This window comes from Zosterops lateralis (assembly GCF_965231275.1).
Source record: "Zosterops lateralis genome assembly, chromosome: 1".
Lineage (NCBI taxonomy): Eukaryota > Metazoa > Chordata > Aves > Passeriformes > Zosteropidae > Zosterops > Zosterops lateralis.
Genome location: NC_139762.1, coordinates 11,739,405 through 11,765,981, shown reverse-complemented (window position 1 = coordinate 11,765,981; position 26,577 = coordinate 11,739,405). Strand labels below are relative to the sequence as shown.

Sequence of the window (26,577 nt, the reverse complement as noted above, 5' to 3'; positions counted from 1 at the left end):
TCCAAATCACCAGCAATGCTGATTAATTCCAAATGAGGCAATGAGGGATCCTAAAGCACATTGAAGGAGAATAAGGTGCACATAAAGCAATGTCCTGCACTCAGGTACCAGCCAGGATTCTGCCCTGGCTTCTGAAACCCAAGGCTTTCTACAACACCAAGTGCTTTGGGTTTTATTCCAACACTACACAGCTTTGGTTTGAACATGGGTGGAACAAGCAACCAACCTTTAACCCACAGGAAAACTGAGGGTAGGTTTTCTTCATCAGAGTAATTTTACAATATTTTCGTTGTATTCTAAATGTAAAAGAACTTGTTCAGATTTCATTTTAAAATGTGGGGTGAAAAGTCACATGGAAACTTTTGCATTACCTGCATGAGAAGATGCAATTACAATTTTTTTCCATACAGAACAGGAAAAGACAGTACAAATGGAGTCCTGAACACCCTTTCAGTCTAGATACTTTACTGGCAGCGTGACCATTAGTTCTATAAAAGACTTACTGTTATAATTAGACTTGGCCTTCTCTTCCAAACTGTGCTCATCAATGCCACAAAAACAGACTTTTTGAGTATAAAAGAGTGGAAAGTAAATAGGATGATCCTTTGACTACAAAAAATTTAAACATTAACATCAATAGCAACCTTAATGCAAGACAGAAGAACAGTAAATTGCAAAAAAAAATTGTTGAATGTTTTAATGCATTTTGAATTGTAATGAAGAAAAACACTTTACATCTAAAAACAAATTAGCAGAATAATAAAAACTGGTTCCACATAACTTATAAATTCTTTTTCCCAAAAGGTAGTTTTCACAGATTTAGGCAACAAATAAGATGTTTCATTCCAGATCTTTCGCATTGTAAAGTATACACAAACTTTGTGAAAATTCATGTGCATTGCTTGAGAGAAAGACACAGAAGCTTGGTTTTGCCTACTGATGAGTATTCTGTGAAATTCTGCACAATACTGAAACCGTAACTGCAACTCTCCTCCATTTAATGAAATGCTGGACATTGTTCAATGCTGAAAAAACACTCTTTAGAACATTTAGAGCCATGAAATGTTTTCCACATATTTATTCAATGTAGTATTATTCACTACCCCTGCTCATATGTTTTGCTTCAAGGGGAATGGCAGTTTTGTTTACCCTTCATTACAGTATAGAAAACTAAACTTAAGTGATAGTTGTGTTCAGCTGATTTAAGTATTAGCCTGCTCGTAAGAACGTGGCTCTAGCACCTTGTTTGGTTGATTCTTTTCAAAAGGAAACCACGTAACCACCCATTCCTGGTGCCAGAGGATGGTCCCTCTGGTGATATAAAAAGTTTGCAGCAATGATGATTAAACTGCATAGAGTCCAGTGGTTCTGTATTACATATGTATGAGAGAAGCTTAGACACTTTAGTTTAGCAGGACCAAAACCAGTGACCCCCTCCTCTGCCTCAAGAAATAAAGGAGGCCATTGCTCCAGATCTTACATGCAGGCCATGCTGGAGAAACTCTTGTACTGGCCAGACATTTTTTTTTTAAAAACAGCATAAACCTTTGTAATGTTCTCTCTGTTACCAACTTAAAGCAAGTGAGTCTTGTTTTCTTAAGGAATAAAACCTGTAACCCAACATCAAATGGCTTTAACCCAGAGTAAAAAAAACCCAGGAGGAAAAAAAAAAAAAAAAAAAAAAAAAAAAAAAAAAAAAAAAAAAAAAAAAAAAGTGAAAATAAATATTGTCACCACCATAACTCTTACCACCAAAAGACTTAAAACTCTGCAGCTGCTTTCTCCAACCTCACCAATTTTAGTATTGAAGGTTACTTCAGCACAGTTGTCTATCTTGTATCTCAAGAAAAACTCCCAAACCCCTCAACAGAAAAAAAACAAGGGATCAAACTACTCTGATGATGTGTACTATAAAGACACTACATATATTCTCCATTAAATATTTTGAGTTTCCTTAATGTTACAGTCCAAAACTATGTTTAGGACCCCTGTTTTCCTTCTGTTCCTCACTGATGCATTCATTATCCCATCCCATCCCACTGTAGTCCCATGCCACACAAATGTTAGTTAACAGGAAAAACAGCTAACACAGTGTCATTCTAAATAGTGCTGTAGAGGACATGAGCACAGCTGTAGTTGCACACAATCATGATGATGAGATAAAAAGCTCCTAATACTTGTGCCAACAGATCATGAACCCCAAGATTCCCACTGTCCAAGTGCACCCTTCCTTACCCCCACCCTTCATCTTATACTGTGATATGTCAGACAGTCATGGGTAGCATCTCCTCTAGCCAAAAAACAAGTGTCTGTCTGAAGCAGCCTTTCCATTCTTTCCAAGACACCAGCTTCCACCTGCATTTACTGACAGGAACAGCTGCAGAGCAACACCCCACTGCCAGTGCAAAAACAGCTAAACACAGTGAGGAGCAAAACCAGAGTTAGTTGGGAGAAAGAAAGGAGAGCTATGCTAACTACCTCCTTTTGGAACAGGACAGGGACTGCAGTGCCCCTGTCATGGCTGAGAACAGAACAGTGACAAATGATGTTGACTTAGAGTATTGCTCCACTAGCTTAATGTGTTACCTACCTAAAGAATCACATGTAGGATGATTGTCTTTCCTCTCTTGTCAGAGATAGTACTTCAGCCAGAGACCAAAAGTGCTTTTTTCTAGGCTACAGAGAGATTTGATGCTTCTTGACTGACATTCATTTCTGAGGTAGTACTCATTTACTTTGTATTGCTGGCTCAAAATAAAAATATGGGAAGTGAACAAAATTAAAAGTATGCTCACTGTAGGTACATAAACAGAATCATCAACCCCCAAATAAACTATTTCCTTTCTGGGCAGATCACCAAAAGGAATTAATCCTTCTTACAAAGGTTAGCTCACATTCCCTGGTAAAGTCAAACTTTCATAAATGGTTTATAACAATAGCTATAAACTAAAGTGCTTCAGAATTTGCTTGACTAGATTTCAGTGATTAGAATCGTAATATTCAGGATTTTTGCTAACATAAAATGTGATGAGGTGTCAGAATCACTTTATATAAGAAGGGCAGAATGAACCTTTTTCTTTTTTTGAAATAAAAAGTACAAAAAAAAAAATCAAATAAACCTGGCAGTCTATACTCACTACAGTTGCTTGCATTTTCTTTCTCAAATCTACTATTTCTGTAGTGACCAGAGTAAAAATGAAGTTGCACTATGCGGCAGCACTAAAAAAAGTATTCAAATCAGATGCAAACAGGAAAATGTTTACAATCATACAACTGGTGAAATTCACACTTCATTTCAAAGTTTTAGCCCTGCAGATTCCTTTTAACACAAGGCAGATATGTAGAGTCATGGAAAAACATAACAGACTGTATACACTCTCTACAGTAATTACATAAGTTTCACATTTATGTCACAAATGTAATGCCCTACCGTGTAACTATTAAATGCTAAATAACTTATGAACATTTATGTGCTCTACGCAACAGTGAACATATTGACCAGTGGATGCCAAAATATAAAAGTTCATACACAAGACAAACTAATTGTTAAAAAATCACATTTCTCTGTACAACCCATGCAAACTGTGCACAATGTGGTAACAAGAACAACATTTGCTCAAGTCTCCTCTCATGGAAGAGCTTTTACAGCGACAGCAGAGCAGTGTTCAGAAAAGTCTGCCCAGGTGCAAAAGTCCACGGCAACACAAACGCAGAAACTCTCTCATTTCACTTCTCTTGTAGCAAAGCAGGGATGTTGATGTTCCAGCCGATGGCCTGACGGTCAAACCCACACGTGAAGAGGTTGCAGATGGGATGTTCCTCACACCAGGCAGAGCAGCAAACCATCCTCCTGTGCCCCTGCCACAGTGTGAGAGACAGCACCATTACTGACACACATTTGGGAATTGCTGGGGCAACAGCTCACTGCAACTCAAAATGCAACCCTCAGCCTATTCTTTACAAACAGCCCTTGAGAATCCTAAAGGTCATTGTCACCTGCAACCACAAGGTAAAAGTTTTCATAGTGATGTGACTCCTTAGCACCAGCACTGCATCCATAAGGACAGGTGCAGACAAAAAGATACATCAAAACTTTTGAGTTTTCCAAGGTCTGTTTGCTATCTAATTACATTTTCTTTACAAAAGCAAATTAAATTTTTATTTCAGCATTTCTATTTATAAAAGCAGTCTTCAAATAAGGAACTACTTGCTGGCAACTACTTTGCAACAAGCCTGCAAGACTAAGTGTCCATATTGCTCATAATTCAGGAGGGATAATACTGCAGCAGGGAAAATGCCATACTGATGAAAACAGTTCAATAGTAACAAAAATGTCCAAAATAGGGTTCTGAGCAACATTAAGGTTAAAAAAAAAAAAAGTCATGATTTTAGTGTCAGCCTGAATGGAACTACTAAGGAAAAACAAACACACACACACACAAAAAAAAAAAAAAAAAAAAAAAAAAAACCCTCAAGACTACAATAAATTTTAAAAATCCACTTAAATTAAGAAAAAAATCTAAAAGATTAAGTAAGTCTTAGAACACCTTCCTAAATTCCATCAAGAACTGCTGAATCAACCCAAAAAAAGGCCTATTTATGTGACATAATCCACTTAATTTCACTTAGTCTGATTTGCTCCATTAGTGACGCTTGCCATCCCAAATAGTGCCGTAAATGCACAAAACTTCATGGCTGTGGCAAGGATGGTTTATTACATGGTAGGATGTATCTAGAATGTATGTGAATAAGCACAGAAGAAAAAAATTAAAATTTACCACCAAATCATAGAATGTGAGCTCACAAAACTGACCCTCACTTTTTCCCTTTGTGTTTCTAATTTCACAGAATCACAGAATGATTCGGGTTGGAAGGGACCTTTAAAGATCATCTGGTTCCGACCTTCCTGCCATGGGCAGGGACCCTTTCCACTACACCAGGTTACTCAAGCCCCATGCAGCTTGGAATATATAAACTAATTAGACACTGTAAATTAAAAATAAAATAAAATTAAAAAACCCACTATGAGAAAATCACCATTAAACCTCATAGTGACCCATTTTTCTGACACAATTCACATCATGACATCAAAATACATCTGAAATGCTCTTACACGCTTTTTCCATTTCATAGAGAAGGCAGACACGTGTTTCACTTTAGTAAGGGGAAAAATCATGACAAAATTAACTTGAAACACCATTTCCAACTCCAACAAACAAGTTTAAAATGTTCCATATTGGCTCATTGGTTATTTTTAATAACTAACAGCGTATTTATTCAGACCAGTGCCGTTCAGCATTTGCTCAGCTTTAAGCTAGAGAGACCAAATGCCAGTTTTAACCTTGTCTGAGGAAGGACAGACACACTCAAGTGCAGCTGTGCAGGTACCTGTCTGTTGCTGCGAGGGAGCCGCGCCAGCCGCACCCCGGACATGTCGAAGAGCCGAACCTGCCGGTTGTCGTGGGGAAGGGCGATGATCCTCTGGCCAACACACACGCTGATCCTGCAGAGAGGGGACAAAGGAGCCTGTGTGGGAAACAATGAGCCTGGCAAATAGAAACTGACAGCACAAATTTAGGCTCACGGGAAAGGATGCAGCTGAATTTTTCCTGGCTAGAATTCACAAATGGAAAAAGAAAAAAAAAAAATACTGAACCATTAAGGTATTTTCTATTGTACTAGAGCCTCAAATAGCCTTAACATCTGCATTCTCCTATAGAAAATGTCTTAAAAGCAATGTACTTACTAAAAATTAGTGCTGCACTTTATAAAACCATTTCAGACCTTTTTCGCATTCTTATAAATCTCAGGTTTAATTTCAGGGATAAAAAATAAATGTATATTCAGTGAATTAATTGAATAGACTATTTCAGTTGAAAGGTACCTGCAACGATCATCCACTCCAACTACCTGACCAATTCAGGCCTGACCAAAGCTTAACGCATGTTATTAAAGGCATTGTCCAAATACCTCTTAAATACTGGATGGCTTGGGGTATCAACCACCTCTCTAGAAGCCTGTTCCAGAATTTGACCACCCTCTCAGGAAAGCAATGTCCAGTCTAAACAAGTCCAGTCTATGTCTGTGGCACAGCTTTAAATCATTCCCACATGTGAAAAATATTAAGAATTCATTAAGCATGAATTAAGCAAAGCAGTAACTCAGAGATCTGCTCACCTGTTGACTGCAGAATCTGTGCGGATCGTTGCAATAGGAGACCTCATGTTTTTCAAATCCCAGACTTTCACTGTACGGTCATCACTACCAGAAACAACATTGTCTCCCACAGTGAAAACTGCAGATGTCACAGTGCTAAACAATCAGGAGTAAACACAAAGATGTCAAACTCTAAACTTCTTTATTAAACTAGCATCTGATTTAAAGTTTTACTTTCTGTTCCTGTGTTTCCCTTAGCATACATGGCTTGTCTTTTTTTTTTTTAAGCAGAGTAATCTGAAATTTTAAAATTCCAAGCAGTTATTTTTGAATTAAAATATATTCTTACAAGAAGCTATGACACTTAAGGTGAACAGGGCTTGACTGGCCCCAGTGCTAAGAGAAGCAGCCCAACAGTAGAGACTCACTCAGGAGGCATCTTCCATATTTCGCTGATTCTGACACGAGCTAAACAGGCCCCGTCTTGAAACCTGAACTCACTTTTGAAGTTCTTTGCCGATGTCCAGCAGGTTTATCACACAACCCCAATGAATTCATAGCATAAAGCACAAATCTTCTTCTTAAGTGATTTGAGATCAGTAACCAAGCAAAGATTTCTGTAGAACTATCCCAGACATTTTCATTCACTGCACAGACACTGAGGAGGTCCCAAACACCCGAGATGTAGCTAAAGCTGTTCTGTAGACACAAACATGCTGTAACCCACACACAGAGTCCCCAGTACAGTTCCACTGCCATCAGCTACAGCAATCTAACAATCTCTAACTGTGATTTCTAGTCCTGTTTTACAAGCAGCTGAAGTCTGAGAGTCAGATAAGAAATGGCAAGTAGTAATAAGAAGCACAAATATACAGTATAAATTTTACCTCCTATGCCTAGAAATGCACAAGGGCAGTCAGAGAAAGACTCGTGAGAATATTTCTAGCAATTGAAAGTGAAACATATTACTTCCAGAAGCTATTTTATAAAGAATTTTATTTTAGAATTTTATTATCTTTGTATTTTACAGCTTCACATAACAGTATATCATTAATATACTGGGCTCAAACAAACAATTTTCATGATGATTCTATGATTATTTTAAAATATTTTACCTTTTTTCATATTAACCAATTAAAAGCTTTTGTACTACAATTTTCATCATAATTGTGTGAATTCCCAACTCAAAGCCAGTTATTTTCTGCCCACATAATGTACTAACAAAGTATTTTTGTCTTTCCTTATAATCATTAGGGAAGGCTTCTCAATTCTGTTTCTACAGATTTGATTTAATGACCTATCTTGTAACTTGGGTCATGCACATCAATTTCTTAGAATTTAGTAATTTTAATTTAAGTTGTCAGTTGTTACTGTCACTTTAGTTGTTCTGCAGAAATTTGAATTCATGTCCTATCCAAGCTGTTGATTAAGATTAGCACAAGCCAGGTCACAATGGACCAGTTTATGCAAGCCTCTTAATTTAAATTGACACCAAATTAAGTTTTAATTAGGATGAAAGCCCACTTTATTCATGATACCAAGTTTCCTAACACATTATTAGAGTGCAGCTAAGCCACCAGGGAGACGATTACAGAAAAAACCAAGAGGTCTTCAACTTATCTTCCGGACTTCATGTACAAAAAGTCAAAAAGTTACAACATACATGAAGGCCACAAGTGCTGAGTCTTTTTTATCAGACACCTTCTTATTCAGGAAGAAAACTCACTCATGCAGCCAAGCTGCTGCACAATACAGCTGGTATGTTCCTACCACCAAACTTGTCTCCTACCAGCCCAAACTCCTTTACATTTACCAGTATCTGCACTTCTCACTAAGTTCTTTACACAAAGAAGCTCAGAAAAAAAATCAGGCTTTCACTAATCTCCATACTGCTGCAACACACTTGAAGCAATGTTTATAAGTTTAAAATTCTTTATTCAATCTCCATAATTTCCACAGACATTGGGAGATGTCCTAGCACACAACAGCATAAAGAATTCAAGTCATAGAAAATATCCAGGTGAGTGAATATACTGCACTTTAGTATTCTGCTGCCAACAAACAAATCTGATCTGTTTTCCCATCATACATTTTATTCCAATTACAGCTGGAACATGTTGTGAAACTCTCTCAAAATAACCCTCTACTTTTGGGTGCTTTTTTTCAAAACTTTAAAGAGCTTTCCACCTTCTTTGATCTCATATTGGTTTTGCTTTATCATTTATCACTTTCAAACATGGTTACGTTTCTTTGACCACATAAGGTTCTCTAATCCTTAGATTTATCATTTTTAAATGAAAACATTCAAAACTATTGCCAGGAAAACAGAATGCCAACCCCAGGTTAGCTCAATCCTTCCTGCTCCTCCAAAGACTTTTAAAAGATAACAAAATCCTTTCCAGCTTAACTTACTCTTTTCAGCTTAACTGTTCAGATATTACTGGATATACCAAGCAAAAGTTTGTAAAATAAAAATGCAATTAAATTCTGCTGTAGCTCTCTGGAAATAGGGCAAGTGTTAAAAAGGCAAAGGCAAAGCTGCTGGTCTGTTTTTAGTGACAACTTTAAAGGTGCTTAGTGATCTTAGCCCTCCATTCACCCTCAGCTCGGCCCTGCAAGGCCCTGCAGGCTGGGATGGGCATTATTTGCAAGCACTTGGGACATTGAAAACAGTATTTTTCATAAGGAGCTTTGAATTTAATGGCTAAATCTAAAAGCACTTCTTACTGAACCCAGTGTTTATGACCAAGAATTTTGGTCCCACTTCCAAACAAAGCAGTATATGGATGTCTGCATAACATTCCCTGTGCTTTTACAAAAATGAAGCATGACTCTTCTAAGGGAAACACTCAATTCAATTCTCAAAGATATCTCATTTTCAAAACAGGATTGCAAGGCTTGAAATTTTAAGTAACTGTACAAGTCTAGAAAGGCCAAAACAGTATCATTCTCACACACCTGACAACTCTGGGGAGGGTTACCAGCACTTCATTCATCTGAGTAAAGACAAAGTGGTTTTTTAGGTTTGGTTTTTTTATTTTAAAGTGCAATATAATAAGTTCATATTTTAAAAAAATCATAGCATCTAAATTCAGAAATATGCTCAACATTACTGACTTAAAACATGAGCAAGTGCTGCGCTAATAGATCTTATGCAGTACAAATCACATTCTGTCTCCTCTCATACTCCAACTGGGGCATCTCTTAATATGACAGATGCATCTCAGCAATTTTTTTTCCTGGTTTTGTGTTTGGTTTTTTTTTTAAATTAAAACAAAATAATAACAAGAAGAAAGGCCACTTCCTACTTATGAACTAAACCAGGATTTCAACACAACTAAAGGGGAATCGTGAGAAGAAAGGGACACAAAGTCTGTGGGAAGAAGTTAACAGAAGCAGGAAATAAACAAACAACCTTTCAAAAGTATTGCATCCATGACCCCATCCATACCACAAATATTAACAGCCTTTTTCCTCTATTTTCATGTGGCTAGACTTAATTTTTGTTTGTATTAGTCTTCAGTGTGTTTTAACCTAGATAAAACTCTGGTTAACATCCCCTTGGCTAAATTAATAAAAAGCATCAACAAAAGATCATCAGCCCCCATGTTAATTGCACGCTAGAAGACATTAGATTTTTAATAACTCAAAAAGATGACAGGTATTGTAGGACATTAAAGGAAAAAAAAAAAAAAAGAAACAAGCAAAGAGGAAGCACTCTTATGACACTTCAAACTGTGGGTCCCACAGGGAGTTTGGTGTGCTACAACTATTCTCCAAAAAAGCTTCAGCCTCCGCCAAACCCCAGCAAAACTCATTTATCTTGTCATGGGGAGCAGCCGAGCGTGTACTGCCAGCTGACAGCGTGGCACTTCCTCACCACACACCACTGCCTGGCCTCCAACATCCTGCTCCCTCCGTGGGTCTCAATCACCAGAAATGCTGTGGTGCTCGCACTCCTCATTAGGCCGAACAGCTGTCTCCCCAGTCACACTGAGACACAAAACTGCTTTGCATAACAATCTGCTGAAATTTCACACATAGGGGAAGGGGGGAAAGAAAAAACGTTGAAAATGTTGGACCATGAAATGCTGATGTAGAACTCTCACTGGCAATGCACCAAAAAAGAAGTTAACACTGCTCTTTCCATTTTGATTTGCAACCTAAACTGGGATTTACCAGTGAACTGGGAGACAACACATTTTCATGGCCTTGAACAGGCATCTACATGCATAAATCTGTGTGTGGGATGAAAATGGACTAAACCAGAGCTTTCAGACAAATTTATTCAAAGTAATTTGAATACAAAGAATTACCTACAGTTGCATGCAAGCAGGAAAATTCGAGGGCTCAAATTTGCCTCTCATTTTAAGTAGTAAAACTGAGAAACAAAACCTAAAGGATGCTCAATTTGGCATCACATTTTCTGCACAAGTTTCCTTTGTTTTAGGGGAACAAAGCATATTTCCACATCAAGCTGTCCACAGCCTGAGAGGAAGCCAGGAACTGCACTTAAAACCTCCAGATGTGGACAAGCCCACTGTCCATCCCAACAGGAGATGGCACTGGCCACAGGAGGCCCAGGTAAGGAGCAACCAGTACCTCCCCATTTGAGTGCATTCAGGTTTCAGAATTGCTATTCAGAATTCCCTTGATTCGAGGAAGAGCTACGCACATAATCCCACATAATTCCCAAAGTCTGGCTGTGGATTTATCTCCACATATCAGCAGAGCTTTTATCTCTAACTTAAGAAACAGTAAGAACAAACCACGAAGGAATTACAGAATCACAAAATCATTTAGATTGGAAAAGACCTCTGAGGTCATTGAGTCCAACCTATGACTGAACACCACCAGGTCAACCATGGCACCAAGTGCCATGTCCAGTCTTCCCCTAAACATCTCTAGAGTGCTTAACACCTCCAGCACCTCCCTGGACAGCCCATTCCAATGTCCAATCACCCTTTCTGTGAAGAAATTCCTCCTAAGCCTCCCCTAGCAGCTTGAGACCATGTCCTCTCTTCCTGTCACTGGCTACCTGGGAGAAGGACTGACGTGGCTACAACTTCCTTTCAGGGAGCTGTAGAGAGTGGCACTTTGATAACTCCATGCCAGTATCAGGTTGGGGGAATGTTAGAAAGAAAATCGGGAATTCAGGCTGTGCAAGAGAGCAAGGACTGGTAACTTGGGTCAGCTGAAGGCCTGTAAAACATGCTGGCCCTAGTCTGTCCTGAAACAGATCTATGAAGAAACATTCAGCATGGGAAATGAGCCATATTGAAAGCTGGATCCCTGAGCTACCAGTTATTGAAGCTGCTAACAAGTCTAAGAAAACCACTGACTTCTTATCATTCTCTGTTACATCTCTGTAGTAAATGTAAACCAAAAGACTTTGTAAAAATGGTCAGAAGCACTAGAAGCATTTAAAAAAAGCCAACCCTAGAGCTTCAAGGCCGGGCCATGATTTTTATTTAAAGAATATTCAACAAGCAAATGTAGGATCAGAAAAGTGTGTGAAATGCAAGTTTGGAGCCTTTTTTCAATGAAATGCAATAGGAAAAAAAGTCCCTCAGCAGACAAAACAAGGAAGGAATATTAACAGCAATATCAGAACCATCTAGTTAATCAGTGAGGCTTGGGGAGAAAATTGAATGTTTCATCACAAAAATTTTGCATTTCTTACAGAAGCTAGATTGAGATATCCACACATGGGGAATGCCTAAGGCATTCTTTGATGAGAAACAACAAAAAAATGGTAGACAAAGCATCACTAACGTCATTAATAACTGAAGCAAGAACAGGACTATCTTGAAAAGAACAGATGTTTTAGACTGATGAAACACCACTGATAGCATCCAACCTTTTACATTTTGTTTGGCACAAAAGGTTTTGAGTAAAGCCCAAGCACAGACTTAGTCAAAGGTGCAAAACCTGCATTTTCAGGACTTCATCTACACATGCTTTAACTTCACCAAGAAAGTGTAGTTGAATAAGAATACATAGCAGTGACCTTGTAACATTGGGCATATCTAGAACAACACTGCTTCCCAACAGGGACGTCTAATGGCATCGCTGCCAGGAGAAAAGGCACTTCTCCCCCTGCCATGACTTCCTCTTTCAAGAACAATATATTCAAGACAGACACAAATAAGGTATGAGAATTAAATCCTGCAGACCCAAGAATCTGAAAAAGCCAGCTGACCTTGGCAAATCCAAGTGTCCACAAAAACTAAAGCAACTACTAGACTCTTGAAACAGAATGCCATTTTGACGTTAACTCTCAATTCACTAAATGTCAAAATTCAGCCCAGCATCCTAATCCGCAGTTGCTTAGAAATTTTTATATTTTTTAATGCAGATTCTCCAGCAAGCATAGGAGTTGGAAAATGTAAATTTGAAACAAGATGTATTCACAATTCCCTAATTTCGAAGTTCTCAAGATGAAGCACAACTCACCATTCAGCTGCACATTCAGAGACATACAGGCAGCAAATGAACAGGAACTTTCCCTTCTGGTCTCTTAGAGCCGCACAGGCAGAGTGAAAGGAGATGGAATATGCTGCAGTCCGAAAGAGCTATAAGCTCTTTGTAAGAAATAACACAAGATCCATGATCAGCAATTTTTTTCCTGAATTTGCCCAGAAACCAGCACACAGATACAGATTCCACAACTAACACACATTCATGCATGATGCACTGGCCCAATCTAGCAACAAAGTACAGTAAGTTTGAAAAGCAGCAAACAAACTTGGTAATTTTTTTGGGCTAGGACAAAAGTACCCACTCCAATTTATGGGGGGTTCTAAAGCCAAAAATGCATTTCCATGACAAGGTGGTGCATAACCATATACTGAACAACAAAAAGCATTAACAATGAACATTCACTTAAGGACAGCAACCCAAAGGTGCTTCTGAAGACATTCTCTGAAGGATGGTATTTGCAAGTACAGACTTGGAAGCTCGGTATATTTTTTTCCAAGCATTTCAAGAGCAATGTCCCCAACAACTGTGTACCTCTGACAGTCACTAAAGAAAACAAAACCCTTTATTATTTACCAAGTAATTTTTCAGCTGCACATAAGTATCAAGATACTTCGAATGTGTAACAAAAGCTGTAGTTTAAACACTGTATATGAATCCACTAACTAATAAACATTCTGTTGCCCATAGGGGGTTAATTTATTTCCTGTGTTACTAAACTATCAGAACAAATGAAAAAAATCTGTAAAGTAGCGGCTAGACCTGAATAGACTAAATTTGGGGGTTTTTTAAGCTACAAAAGGTAAACATTTCCAGCGATAACATTTTAGAAGGCTCCACATATCAAGACACACCTAAGCACGTGCAGAGTGCTTAAAGGGACAGAAAAACTTATCAAGCAGATATTCACGAGCATGTCAACACCAGAGTTACACAACTAGGCCACTGTGTTGGGAAAAGCAAAGCCTTCACAGCTGGGACAGGACAGGCTGTGCAGGTGTAAGCAGAGGAAAGGACAAGTGAAGTGGAATGAACACTGCCATGTAGATGCCAGAACCATTTTGCTCTGCAGAACAGAATCTTAGTTCAGCTTGAAGAGCTCTAATCAATAACCTCTAAATTGAATAATTTCTCAATAGGAGAACAGCTGTTATTATCAGTCATGTACTTCAAAGCAGTAACTGCTGGGAAAAAAGATATTGGAATATGAGTCACCAGTATGATTTTGGAGGCTTTAACTCAGGAAATCAATTTAGTTTACAGGCCACAAGTTATAACATTACTATAACATAATTATAATCATAATTATTGGATTATAACATAAATGTAATCTTTTCCCAGAGCTCTGTTAAACTTTTCAGATGGGGATGTGACTGGGGATTCACAGCACTAGTAAGACAAATTCCTATTGGTGCACACAGAGAACCATACAATAAAAAGTATTTATATTTAAGCAAACATCAGTCTTATTTCCACCATTTCATTTCTTTTTCATCAGTAAAGAATAAGTAAATGAGATGAACTGGGAGCATGGCAAATCTAAAACAGTAAGTGACAAGACTTTTACTCTATGTGAGCAGGGCACAGCCAAGTAAGTCATTTATTGAACTGAAACAGTCATATTTACACACACACACACACACACACACAGGTATATATGAAAAATGTAAACAAGCAATGTTTACAGAACTGGAAACTTCAATGGGAAGATATAACTTTGAAAAAGACCCCAGCTGAATGCAGGCTTGAAGGGCAAAAGTGCTATCAATGTACTACATTCAATGTATCAACTGACTATTATAAACTATATTTAGTCTATAAATGTCAAAACATACTTAGAAACACACTTTGAGGCAAAATAGGTAACTTATACATAAGAACAGAAAATACAAGAAGAAAATACAAGAACCTTCTATAATTAACATAGGAAACAGTGCTCCTGAAGCTAAAAAACCCAAAGACGAATCTAAAGTTAGACAGACTAGGGAGGCACAAAAAGTTTAACAGGGAAGTTAATTAAACACTGCAACAAGCAACCTATAAAATTTGCCAAGAGATAGAAACTGAGATCTTTACCATTGAAACAAGCTAACATACAGTTGGAAATTCTAAAATTACCTCTTAATTCAAAACAGTTATCCATGCAAGCAGCTCAAGACAGACAGGCTGATCACAATGATTCCTTCTGGCCTTACTGGAAGAGAGGTTTTTTTCTTAAACTGTCTTAGTACTCGCTGATAAAAAATATTCTGCTTTTAATAAAGCTATGTTCACCGAAGTGATAGGTGATTTCTTAGTCCACTTAAGATACAAATAATCTCTCACAGATGATGCCATACCATCACTCTGACATACAGGACAATGCACTGCATCTCTTCATTTTTTTGACATCAATTAACTCTACAAAAGCTTTCTGTACTCTGTCTACAACAGGATTCTTTAGTCTCTCAACACGCCAGCATCAGTTCTAGTTTTTACACGATAATGAGCCGTTTCCAGCATCCCTTCAGTGTCGCTCATTAAGGCCAATCAAAGGCAGCCGGGCCGGGCGCTCTCCGCGGGGCGGTGCTGCCACCTGCTGGTGAGCGGCTGTAGCGCAGGCCCCGCGGGGATCCGGGAGGAACGGACCGCATGGAAAGAGATTTTGGGTGTACAAAACCAGCACGGAATGCTGGCCTCGTGATAGAGATGTTTGGCATCTAATGATATTGGCATAGCGCATTAGGAGTTGATCTGATGAAAAAATAGCTGCTCTGCGAGCGCCAGACTCATCAGGTACTATTGAGCCAGAGGGTCTTAAAACTTAATGGTTGAGGACTTTAAATCACCAGTGTTAACAACTGTAACATCCAATTTACAGAACTGATGCCAAAGGCCTATCAAAATATTAAACACTTGGCAAATTATTCAAACAGACATTCAGAAAAGCCAAAAAAAAAAAAGTTTCTTCTATTCCTGCTTAATGTGAAGAAATTGTTGCAGTGTTGACAAGAGGGTAATTTAAAAATATTTTGCCAGTAGGCAGTACAATATAAGAACAAAAATAAAATTCCTCAAAGTATGACTCAACTGCAAAAATATCAACCCCCCATCTGTGTTCTGTCTGCACTCATCAGTGAAACACCTGTAACAGAATTACCCCTTTCACAAATGAGAGATCTCAGCACCCTGGCCACTGAAAAGTAAAATCAGTTTTGAGACCTTCAAATTTAGTGTGTATTTGGTGAAAAAGCCTATGTCAATACTAAATATTCATACATTCAAAGTACAAAACAGAACTGAAACAGCAGACAAACAAATATGAAGACAATTAAAAGCTAGAGTAAGAGCAACTGAAGAGGTGGCACAAGGTCTATTCCATTCCTAAAAAATAAACTCTACTAGTTTATAGGTGTCAGCAATGGAAGCCAAAACACCAGCTAACAGTTTTGGCAGTATGTACCATCACCCAAGATCAACATCATTTGGTCTCAACAAATACATGGGGAAACAAAAATGTCAGTCTTGGACTTTTCTCTAAAAAAACATCCTGAGACAAAGCAGTTAATCAGCTTGGGAAAAAATGCAAGCACCAATGGAAACAAAACCTTCCAACTTCATATGACATTCTAGGAAAAGTGATAGAAGAATACAGAAGTGATGAGATGAAACAATTCTAGGATATAGGCCACAAAAATCAAGCTTACTGCTCTATCAGGAGAAGATGGCCTTCTACAGGATGATTGTGAAGCACCAAGTTATTTACCAAGCTCAGGATTCTAAGGCAGAGGGGGTTAAAGAGATTTTAGTTTATATATAGGCTAGTCAGCAGCTGAGAATATGCAAAAGAAGGTGCTGAAACTCAGCCATAATGTAAATTACACATTAGAATTAACAACAAAAAAAAAAAAAAAAGTTAATAAATACTTAGTGCTTGTATTTTGAGCTAGGACTAACAATCATCTTTTCTTCTGAAGAAAGGGGGTGAAATTTTTTCACAAAGAGTCAAGCTTAAACATTCACAAGCCAAGAAAAGATTTGCTTCCTTGGGTAAAGTATCTCCAAATTACACCTGCATTTTCCATGTATCAGAGCTGAAAAAACCAGAAAGTTAAGTAAACACCAGAACACAGATTCTCAGGACTACATTTTTCCATATTGAATAGTAGTCAGTATAACAACATTAAGTCTAAATTGGTAACTAAAAAAGTTACATCAGAATCACTGTTTTGACAGAAATGGCAATCAGTGCCTGTACTTTTATTTCTTATTTTATGTAAAAAATTAGAAGCTTTTAAGAGTAAAAATTAATCCTTTTTTATCCACTGGTTTCAGAGGAGTAACCTTTACTTCACAGTGAGTATCAAGACAAGCAGAGGCAATCTGCTTGATCCACTGCATCACAGCAATAACCCCAAACTGCAAGCATAACCAATGCCAAAAAGAACCTCATACCTTAAATCACCTTTAATTGTAACAATTTTTATCAAGACTTACCATATGAGCAATAGCACACCAAGAGCCCTGGCTGCTGTTTCAGGAATTAGGTACTGCTGTGCTACATTTGAAGGAGGACAATTGGGGGTTTCTGTGAAAATCAGTCTCGCAAAACAGGATTGAACTCAGTACCTCAAAAAGCGCACAGGAACAGTTCTGGGGAGATTTGCAACTTTTTGAACTTGTGAAAAGCTGTGAAGGAGCTGTCACTTACTCTGTGTGGCCCTGAAAGACATTCACAGAATGGATAGAAGGATCTCTGAAATCCCAGAGGCGGAAGGTGGTGTCGCGTGACGATGTCACCACCAGACGCTGGGTGGGATGTGTACAACAATGCGTGAGCTCTTGGTCGTGCCCTACAATCACACATGACAACGGGTAAGCTAATGAAAATTAGACTTTTCATTCCCACATACACTTGGAATGAAATGCTGATGATTTTTTTCTCTTTTTCCCAAACAGAAAGGAGTAACGATCATTCTGAACTTTAATCCTGTTACTGCTGTAAAGTTTGGGAATGTATTTGAAGGCAAAAACCACGCTACTTATTTCACATTCAGTAGTGTAGGTTATTGCTGCTTAACACACCATGAACACAGCACAAGCCTTCTACAAGAACTAAAATTTGGGTACATTCAATTTAAACAACTATTTTTTCATAGGTTAAATCATAAGCTTAAAAGAAGACAAATTCATGCTCAGGGGATTTACAAGACTGTAATTTTAAAAACTATTACAACGCTGAGCAGCAGATGGTACACATTCATATCCTGCTCCAGAGAAACAACTTACTTTTCTCAATGTTTTAGTATCTACAAATATTCCAATTTAATTTTTTTTTGTGAGTGAACAAATACCTGTAAGAGAATGGACAAGTTCAGAAGTCTCTACATCATACAGATTTGCTGTCCTGTCCCACGATGCTGTCACAGCTTGCTTGCCCCCAACCAGCCAGTCAGCTGCTATGACCACTCCTTGATGGCTTTTCAGTGAAGTTAATGGGGCTCTGACAGTGGGACAATCACTGGAACCATCTCCATCTCCATCAGGTTCATCTTTATCTGAGATTTCAACTTCATCTTCTCCAGACACTTGCTGTAAAATGCAAGAGAAAAAAAGATGTAGAATAAAAGGGAAGGAATGTCTCTAAGTTACATTTTGAAGCGTAAATGCTTCCCAATCCCCTTAATGTGAATGGGGGTAAATTAATTCTGCTGCACCCAGCCTATTCCAGCACTCACTATCACAAACTTGGTTGAAGGAATATAACCAGTAAGTTAAATGCAATTTTAATAACTCCTTTTAACAACTTGCTGATGTGCAGCTGAGGGAACTGGAGTTGGTCAGCCTGGAGAAAAGGAGGCTCAGAGGAGACCTCATTGCTCTCTACAACTCCCTGAAAGGAGGGTGCAGCCAGGTGAGGATCAGTCTCTTCTCCCAAGGAACAGGTAATAGGACAAGAGGAAGTGTCCTCGAGTTGCACCAGAGAATGTCTAGTCTGGATATTAGGAAAAATTTCTTCACCAAAAGGGTTATCAAGCCTTGGAACAGGTTACCACAGAAGTGGTGAAATGTTTCAACTTCATTTTAAAATCTCCTCCAAACTCTTTAGCTCTGACTATCAGTCCTCTTTACTACCTGGTAAGTGTATTAGAGTTTCATTGTAGCACATTATCAAGGGACTTTTCTCCTTTCAATTTTTAAAGGTAAGAAGCATTTAACAGGACACTGACTATGTTAATCTTTGGGAAGACAATAATTTACAGACATTTTTTAATCCATTAAAAATCAAATCATTACAGCAATTTTTGCCTGTTGGTCAATACACACTCATCATGCAGCATTGATGTAAACTGGACGTAAAATAAATTCTTTTGCTCATCATTAAACATCATTCTCTGAATTCCTTTTACACTGACACAAGACAAAAACATGTTGTTACTTGGGGATGGAGAAGATAACATTTGTATTTTTTTTCAAAATGGAAATGCCAAATCAAATAAACTGAATCAGACATTTTCCATTCAGGAATCTATCTTGTATTATACAGTCAACTCTTGCCCCTGCTTAGCCTACTGAGAAGCTCATGCTATAAATGGTGTTTTCTTCACAATTTAGTAAGGGTGCTTTTAAGTAAAATAAGTATTTGACAGACTAGAGTAAATACTGACTAAATAAAGGCCTGGGGACAATAAAATCAGAAAGTGTATGTGTGATGGCAAGGGTTGATTAGAAATCAATAAAGACTCAATTAAATAAATGCCAAAATTACAAGTCTTTACCACCAGTTTTCAATCCACAGCAACTATAGCTAATAAAGATGCCTCAGTAAGTTACCCTACAAAAATTCAACCAGCTTAAAAAGAACTTCATTATTACAAAAAAGAAGTTATTCAACTAGTCATTTACACATTTACTACCTTGAACAAAAAGTCAATTCATCTACTTGAAGCTCTAAATTCTATTCTGCACCAAATGACTTTGAAAACATTAAGGGAGTCTATTTTCCAAGAAAAGCTGAAATACAGCTGTTAAACTAAAACCTTAAAATATTACCTTTGGCAGTCCTGAAATCATGTAATTTTTAAATTATGTGTGAATTTAACATTCAGTCTTATCATAAAACCTGTATCTGATGAAATTGCTGTGCAATTAGTTTAGTTGCAGCAAGAAGTTGATTGCTTACATTGCAGTCTGCAGTTGGCTGAGGTGTAGGCAACTGTACTATGTATCTCCAGATGTGAGCTGTCTGGTCTCCAGATGCTGCACAGGGGAAGAGAAGGAAAAAAAAAAAGACACAGAGAGAATAAATAAGAGTATTTCCATGGGCAATAAAAACAAGCTTTAATATTACATTTAGCAATACTGTCTAAGTTGCACCTTTTCCTAACACACACCATTATGAACTTTATGCCAAGCAAGCCTCAACATCTCAAATGTAACTCATTATGCAAGATATAAGCAGCTACCAAATTAATCACTCCTACAGTGTAAAATGCACTTGAACACCACACATCAGAACATGAGTCTCACCGCTGCTCAATATGTAACATTTGAAGAAGGCATTTAACACAACACCAGACACTTCTTTACTGCTTCTCAAAATACTCTTTATTCAATGATTTCTTCCATTAAATGTTTTTACCATAGTTTTAACGAGAAACTCAAAATAGGAAGTGTAAAGCTATTCCTCTTCTGCTTTAAACAACTCAGCTTAACTAGTAGCAGTTTACAGCTCAGAAGGTACCATGTGATTTTAACTCCATCTGCTTCAAAAAAAACTGTTTCATTATTAACTAAGGGCAAACTCAAGATTGCTATGGTCAGAACAAACATGTTCTAAATCCTGCAGGGCTGCTCTCCAGCCATTCCTCCTCCAATTTATACTTGTGCTCAGCATTATTCTGTTTTAGCTACAGCATCTGGCATCAGAACTTGTTAAATTTTATCCCATTAAGCATCACCCAGTGCTCTCACTTATTTGGATCCCTCTGAAAGGCTTCCTCTTCCTCATGAGCATCAGCAGCACTTCCCAGTTTGGTATGACCAACAAACTTACTAATGATGCATTCAACCACTGCATCCAGGTCACTGATAAATCTATTGAACAGGACTGGCCCTAGAACTCATTGCTGAGGAATATCACTGGTGATCCTTTGCCAGCCAGATGCAGCCACATTTACTACAACCCTGAGCTCTGCCCTTCAGCCAGCTGCCCACACAGCACACCATGAACTGGCTCATCCCAAGCTGGACAAACTGTCCAGAACAACACTGTCAAGGACAGTAAGAAAATCCTTAATAAAACCCAGAAAAACTTAATCCACCACATTCCCTTCATCCACTAGGCTGGTGACCTTATCCTAGAAGGATGTCAAATTATTCAAGCAGGACCTTACCCTTTGTGAACCCATGTTGACAGTGCCTGATGACTGCATCATTCTTTAAATGCCTTTTGGCAGTACCCAGTATAATCTTCATAATTTTTTCAGGAACTGAGATTGGATTAACAGGTCTGTAGTTCCATAGGTCTTTCCTCACACCCTTCTTCTAATATTGGAGTAACAGCAGTAAGAAGGGACCTCTCCAGACTCACAAGAACTTTGGTAGTAATCAGGAGGTATCCTGCTATAACACTCACTAGTTCTTTAAGTACTCTGGGATGAATTCCAGAACATTCACCTGATACATGATTCCAAGTGTCTGGTTTGGAGCAGGCAAGCACAAATGACAACATGATATGAAAAACACAGATGGCAAAATCTAGCTCTGATTTGTTATGCCTTCAAATATAAAAATAATTCAATCAACAAGGATGCTGACAAATCAACAGGGAGAGAGGCAACCAGAACAAATTAGCAAATCACATTTATTTTCAATCAAGATTAACATACCTAACATATGAAAAAACATCCCATACCTGTAAGAGCCACTTGCTCGGTGGGATGAAACTTTATGGAGTTTACTGTATGAAACAAAGTAGAGTTTTAAGTTAGTGCACTAAAAGAATTCTTTCACAATATTTTATCATTAAAAGCATTGAAAAATTAAGTCATCTTAAGTTTTCAGCAATTTTTGGTAGTAATCTTTTAGGTGATATAAAAGTGTGGTAGCAAGGAAAGCAGCCAAAATTGATTATACAACAACACATTTTCTAGCAAGTTGTTTCCTGAATCCAGTACAAGTGGTTCCTGTTAGAAAGGATAAACAAACCACATTCAAATCATACGTAAGCTGACAGAGGATAACGCTCCGGACTTCCATAAAGAGAATTTAAGTATGCATAATTATTTCTAACTTAATGAAAACTTACTACATGTCACCATCAACATTCTGCTTATTACTTAGGATTGCAAGAACAAATGCCTGAAAACCTGATGCAAGCAACACAAATTAGATTTCAGTCCTGCAATCATATGTAATCAAAACACGATGTCCTGCAAGAATTCCATCAACCAACAAGGCTCTTCATTTCATTTCAATGCAGAAGATTCAGTTCAAGACAGGACACAGAACTCATTTCCATCCATTCTTCAAGTAAAATAGGTGCATATGTTATTGGGAGAGCACAGTGTACTGAGTCTAAAAAGATACTCATTAAACCAAGCTAACTCTTTGGAGCACCAGCTGCTGGCATCCAACACCTTTGCACCATTGCAAATCAACTGTCAAACAAAAATAAGTTTTATTACATAGAAAATACAATATTTCTATTATAATTTATAGATTATAAATTAGTATATAGTTATATAAAAAATAGTATATAGTTATATAAAATTTATATACAATATAATTTTGTTGTTGTTGTTCAAACAGAATTGTTTATAAATACAAGTAAGAATTTATTTTCATAGTTATCCAAATAGCAATTTTATAAGAAAACTATCAGCATGAAAGTTCAAGTGAGTGAAGTTTTCAAACATGACTTCATAAAACTTAGAGGTCCATGCAGCAAACAACCTGAGAAATCTGAACACATTAACATGTTACCATTTGTTTCTATACATTTATCTTTGTGCTGTAGGAGCTAGAAGTAAAAGTAGGAAGATAGAGTAAGAAAAAGTACAACTCACAGCTGAAGTAGCTCTAGAGAACTTAATTCGATTTGTACTCTTGCCACAAAGTTCATGTGATGTACTGAGTTATTTAACCAAACAATCCTGGTCAATAACAGGGCTCCTAACTTTCCCCCCACATGATAACTCAAAGTGCTCTGTTCACAACAACAAATTAAAGCTATGGAAAACCTCTCCAGTTTTGGTCTATAAAATCCTGTATTCTAAGTCATTAAGAGGCAGAAGGGGGTTAATCAAGTTCTTGTCAAATTGGACACCAAAAATTAAGATTAATATCAAAAACACTGACTGCACTGCACCTCCCCACACAAAGAGGGGTTTGAAAAGCAGTTTCCACAATATTCATGCTGGTATAAAGAAAGATAAACATCTATACTTAACTGTCTTAAAACCACCTATATTTAACCATCTTAAAAACAAGATCTTTGTATTATGCAGCAAATTATATATGGGAGCTTAAACAAAGAAGTACAAAAAAATATTCACCCAGCATCTGTAGTTTCTAACCCAAATATATACAGATCCTGCAAGACAGCTAATTTCTGATTATATAAGCTTCTTTTGTTCTCCACATGCATGACACCACAATGAGTTGTGACATTTAACTTCTGAGTGTCGTAACTGTGCCTGTAAATTTCTTTATATGGACTTGTTTATTCATTTAGCATTTGCAAAACTGTCTTGATGTGCCTCTCCAATAAAGAACCATATTACAAAATGCTCTCTGTATGAAAATTAGTGGAACTTCACAATTGACTTGTTAATGATGTTGGCAAACCTGCAAGTGAAACCACAATAAACATTTCTGTAGTTGGCCAAAGCACATTTCCCCCTCCCATGCTCTGTTCCCAGTTTTCACAACATACCCCTATCTTACCTGAGCCAACATGCCCTACATACTTGACAAGGCACTTTCCTGTTTCTATGCTCCACAGCAAAGCAGTGTGATCTACAAAGATTAAAAAGCAGCTGTAAATAGTTAAAAACATATGTTTTTCATTTTTACCCTTTCAACAAACAAGTTCTCTTCCATTGCAGCACATACCATAAGAAATAGACTTTAAATGTAGAACTCTTGACTACCACCTTATATAAAAATGTAACATTTTCCAATCACTGTGCACATCTCCCCCCAAAAAGTAAAGGTGCTGTCCTAATCAGATTAATTTGCAGCAAGTACTGAAAGGCAAATTCTGCTTTTGATATTTTTCCTAACTTGGTTATATGCTTCTGCATAATGCTCCAGCTGTGTACTGTGAGACTCAGATAAAAACAGAAAAAGCATTCCATGGTGAAAAAGGCAGTCACTACAAACAGGAATTCTATGCATAATCTATTTACTTCCTGCATGGAAATCCCAAAAGCATACAGGTCACTGCAGAGCACTAAAAAATTAATTTAAAAAGGAAATCACTCCAAATGCCCCTCCTTTATCCTGCCACACCCAAAAATAAACAATTAACTTAATTATTTATGTGGGTAGTACCTTAAAGATGAATTGGAGAATGGCTGTTTCAAAGTTAAATCAGGACAAAGACAAGATGTCCCACACAAAGACAAAATGTGCCCCCTAAGCAGGCACATAAAAATTGTAACAGTTCAGTTCAAGAAGCAGAGACTTCTGGTCCGTAATTATTAAAATCTAGTCAGTACCTTTGGATTCTGTTCCAGCTCCAAAAGAATGTCACTTCAAACTGACTGATTCTATCTGGTTATGATTAATTTCCCGAATAATTTTTCAAGACTACCCAAGTCTCTACATTGATTTTTGGACTATAAAAGATTTAGTGAGTTGTTCATTAGTACTTGTACCCCCTCAAGTGGAAGGAATAAATCTAATAAAATAAAAAGGACTGAAAATTAAGACTTTTAGTTGCCTCTGTGTTCTGAGGCAAAAGACAGAATGCAAGAATACAAGAATATGCAAACTATGACCACATGTACAGCTTCTATAAAAAAAGGGCTTAACAATGCTAGGATAGAAAGCCTGCAGGGATCTCTGCACCCAGCCATATGGAATTCTGTGCCAGAGGCCTCCCCAAGCAAGCAGCTCCCCGTCCCACCCACCCACCCCACCCAACATGCCAGAGCTGACTAAGGACACTGTGACCAGCATGGAAGTGAATTGGCACACACTTTAGAAAAACCAACAAGTATGCTTGAATCTTCAAAGGGAAAGGAAATCCCAATTTTAAGGATTTTTCAGCTACAGAACTTCTTTGAAAGGACTCTTCCAGTGTGAAGCTCAGTTTTCAAGTATGCTTTGGATCTGGATTTGCTATAGCTTAGGGGCTTAACCAAAATTTTCTAAATATTCAAGCAACACAAAACTTTACCAGCAGATGCAGTTCCCAACACCACTGGCTGAGTTTTCGCGACACTGACATCCCAAATACCATCCCTGTGGCCAACATATTCCTTTACCAGTTGACAGATTGCCCTTGATGTTGTAGTTTTAAAACTGGATACAATCTGAAATAGCAGAGACACCAACATTTTTTTTCCATATTGATCCAAGATTAAGTATCTCACAAATAAAAATAGATATGAACTTTTCCACGATTCTTTAATGTTCTGACAAATCACCATTGTCATGAATTTGACATTTGATGGTAGGAAAGTGAGTCTGGATGCAAATATACCTCTCTTTTTTTTTTTCTTTTTTTTTTTTTTTCTTTTTTTTTTTTTTCTTTTTTTTTTTTTTTTTAATAGCAGCCCTTTTACAGAATGCAAGACAAACTATTTTCTACTACGATAATGCAATCTTATTGGAATAGTGAATTGTACAAGTGCAGAGTGAATTTCTCATTCAGTCTGGGTAAGGATTTTAATGGAAAAAAAAAGGAAAAAAGACCAAAATCAGCAGAAGACCTTAAAACTTTCCTTGTCTATTCCCAAACAAGTACATCTGGTAACTCAGACAGTCCCTGCTAACCAGTGTAATGTGTTTGAAAAAAATGTACTTTTTATATAATTCTAGTAAACCCCAGAAACATTCCAATTTAAAACACCCACTGCTGTGTTTCTTTGAAGCTAATCAAATCAAACATCAACCTGAGACCATATGCCTGTTTATTTGTGTAATGAAGCTTCTAAAAAAATATGTCAAACTCGTTTAAACATTTGATAAGCATGCTCCCTCAAAGTGAAGCTATTAGGGGAAAAACAGAGAAGACTCATTAAATCCAAATTACTATGTGCATAAGTAATATCAAACGAAAGGAAGGAAGGTCTAGTAAAACAGTAGAACTACAACTCACTCCTGTCTAGGAATGTTCAAAACACTCAGAAGCAACTACAGAATGGAAGGAAAATGCAAAAATTCTACATTTTCAGATAAAGGGGAGTGCAATATTAAAAAAACCCCAAGTTTCTCTTGTTGAACATTTCCAGAGACAATTGAAACCAAGAGTCATGAAAGATGGCTTAAAAAAATAAAGACCATTATTATAAATACCCTATTTTTACCCCACAAGTCTTGAAACTCATAACTGTTCTTTGAGAAAGACTACCTCAAAAGCTTTTTTTTAAAACTAAAAGAAAAAGAGAAGTTCAATTTATCAGTGTTTTCCTCAGCATGGAATTACAGGCAGGTATCTGACCAGTTAAATCAAAACCTTTAAATACTTCAACACAAATCACATTAAGACTTATCTACAGCTTAGTAAAAGTTAGAAAGTTAATTAAGTCTACATTTCAGATACAATAAACTAAAGTTAAAATCCCATTAGTTTCTGGTATTAAAATAGAAGGTCTTAAGTATGTCATTAAAGCAAATTACTTCAAAAAAGGTTTTTAAAGCTAAAGGAAAATCTGCAGGAACATTCCAAATCCTGAGCATGTCAACTCTCCAATGATGAAATGATAATGCCCTATTTGAATTCCAAAT

The 26,577-nt window shown here is 37.4% G+C and overlaps 1 protein-coding gene across 2 annotated transcripts in view; it reads right to left on the bottom strand.

The window, feature by feature from the left end:
• Positions 1 to 305: 305 nt before the first annotated feature.
• The window catches only part of WDR37 (WD repeat domain 37), a 44,149-nt gene continuing 17,877 nt past the window's right edge, over positions 306 to 26,577 (bottom strand). For both annotated transcript variants that reach the window (XM_083861619.1, XM_083861620.1), the window contains 9 exons: positions 25,025 to 25,160; positions 23,566 to 23,637; positions 21,533 to 21,577; positions 19,799 to 19,875; positions 17,970 to 18,207; positions 17,327 to 17,468; positions 6,178 to 6,312; positions 5,389 to 5,503; positions 306 to 3,858 (listed from right to left, as the gene is read on the bottom strand). In XM_083861619.1, the coding sequence (XP_083717745.1) occupies positions 3,727 to 3,858; positions 5,389 to 5,503; positions 6,178 to 6,312; positions 17,327 to 17,468; positions 17,970 to 18,207; positions 19,799 to 19,875; positions 21,533 to 21,577; positions 23,566 to 23,637; positions 25,025 to 25,160 (1,092 nt within the window). In that variant the 3' untranslated portion in view covers positions 306 to 3,726. The remainder of the gene's footprint in view (positions 3,859 to 5,388; positions 5,504 to 6,177; positions 6,313 to 17,326; positions 17,469 to 17,969; positions 18,208 to 19,798; positions 19,876 to 21,532; positions 21,578 to 23,565; positions 23,638 to 25,024; positions 25,161 to 26,577) is intronic.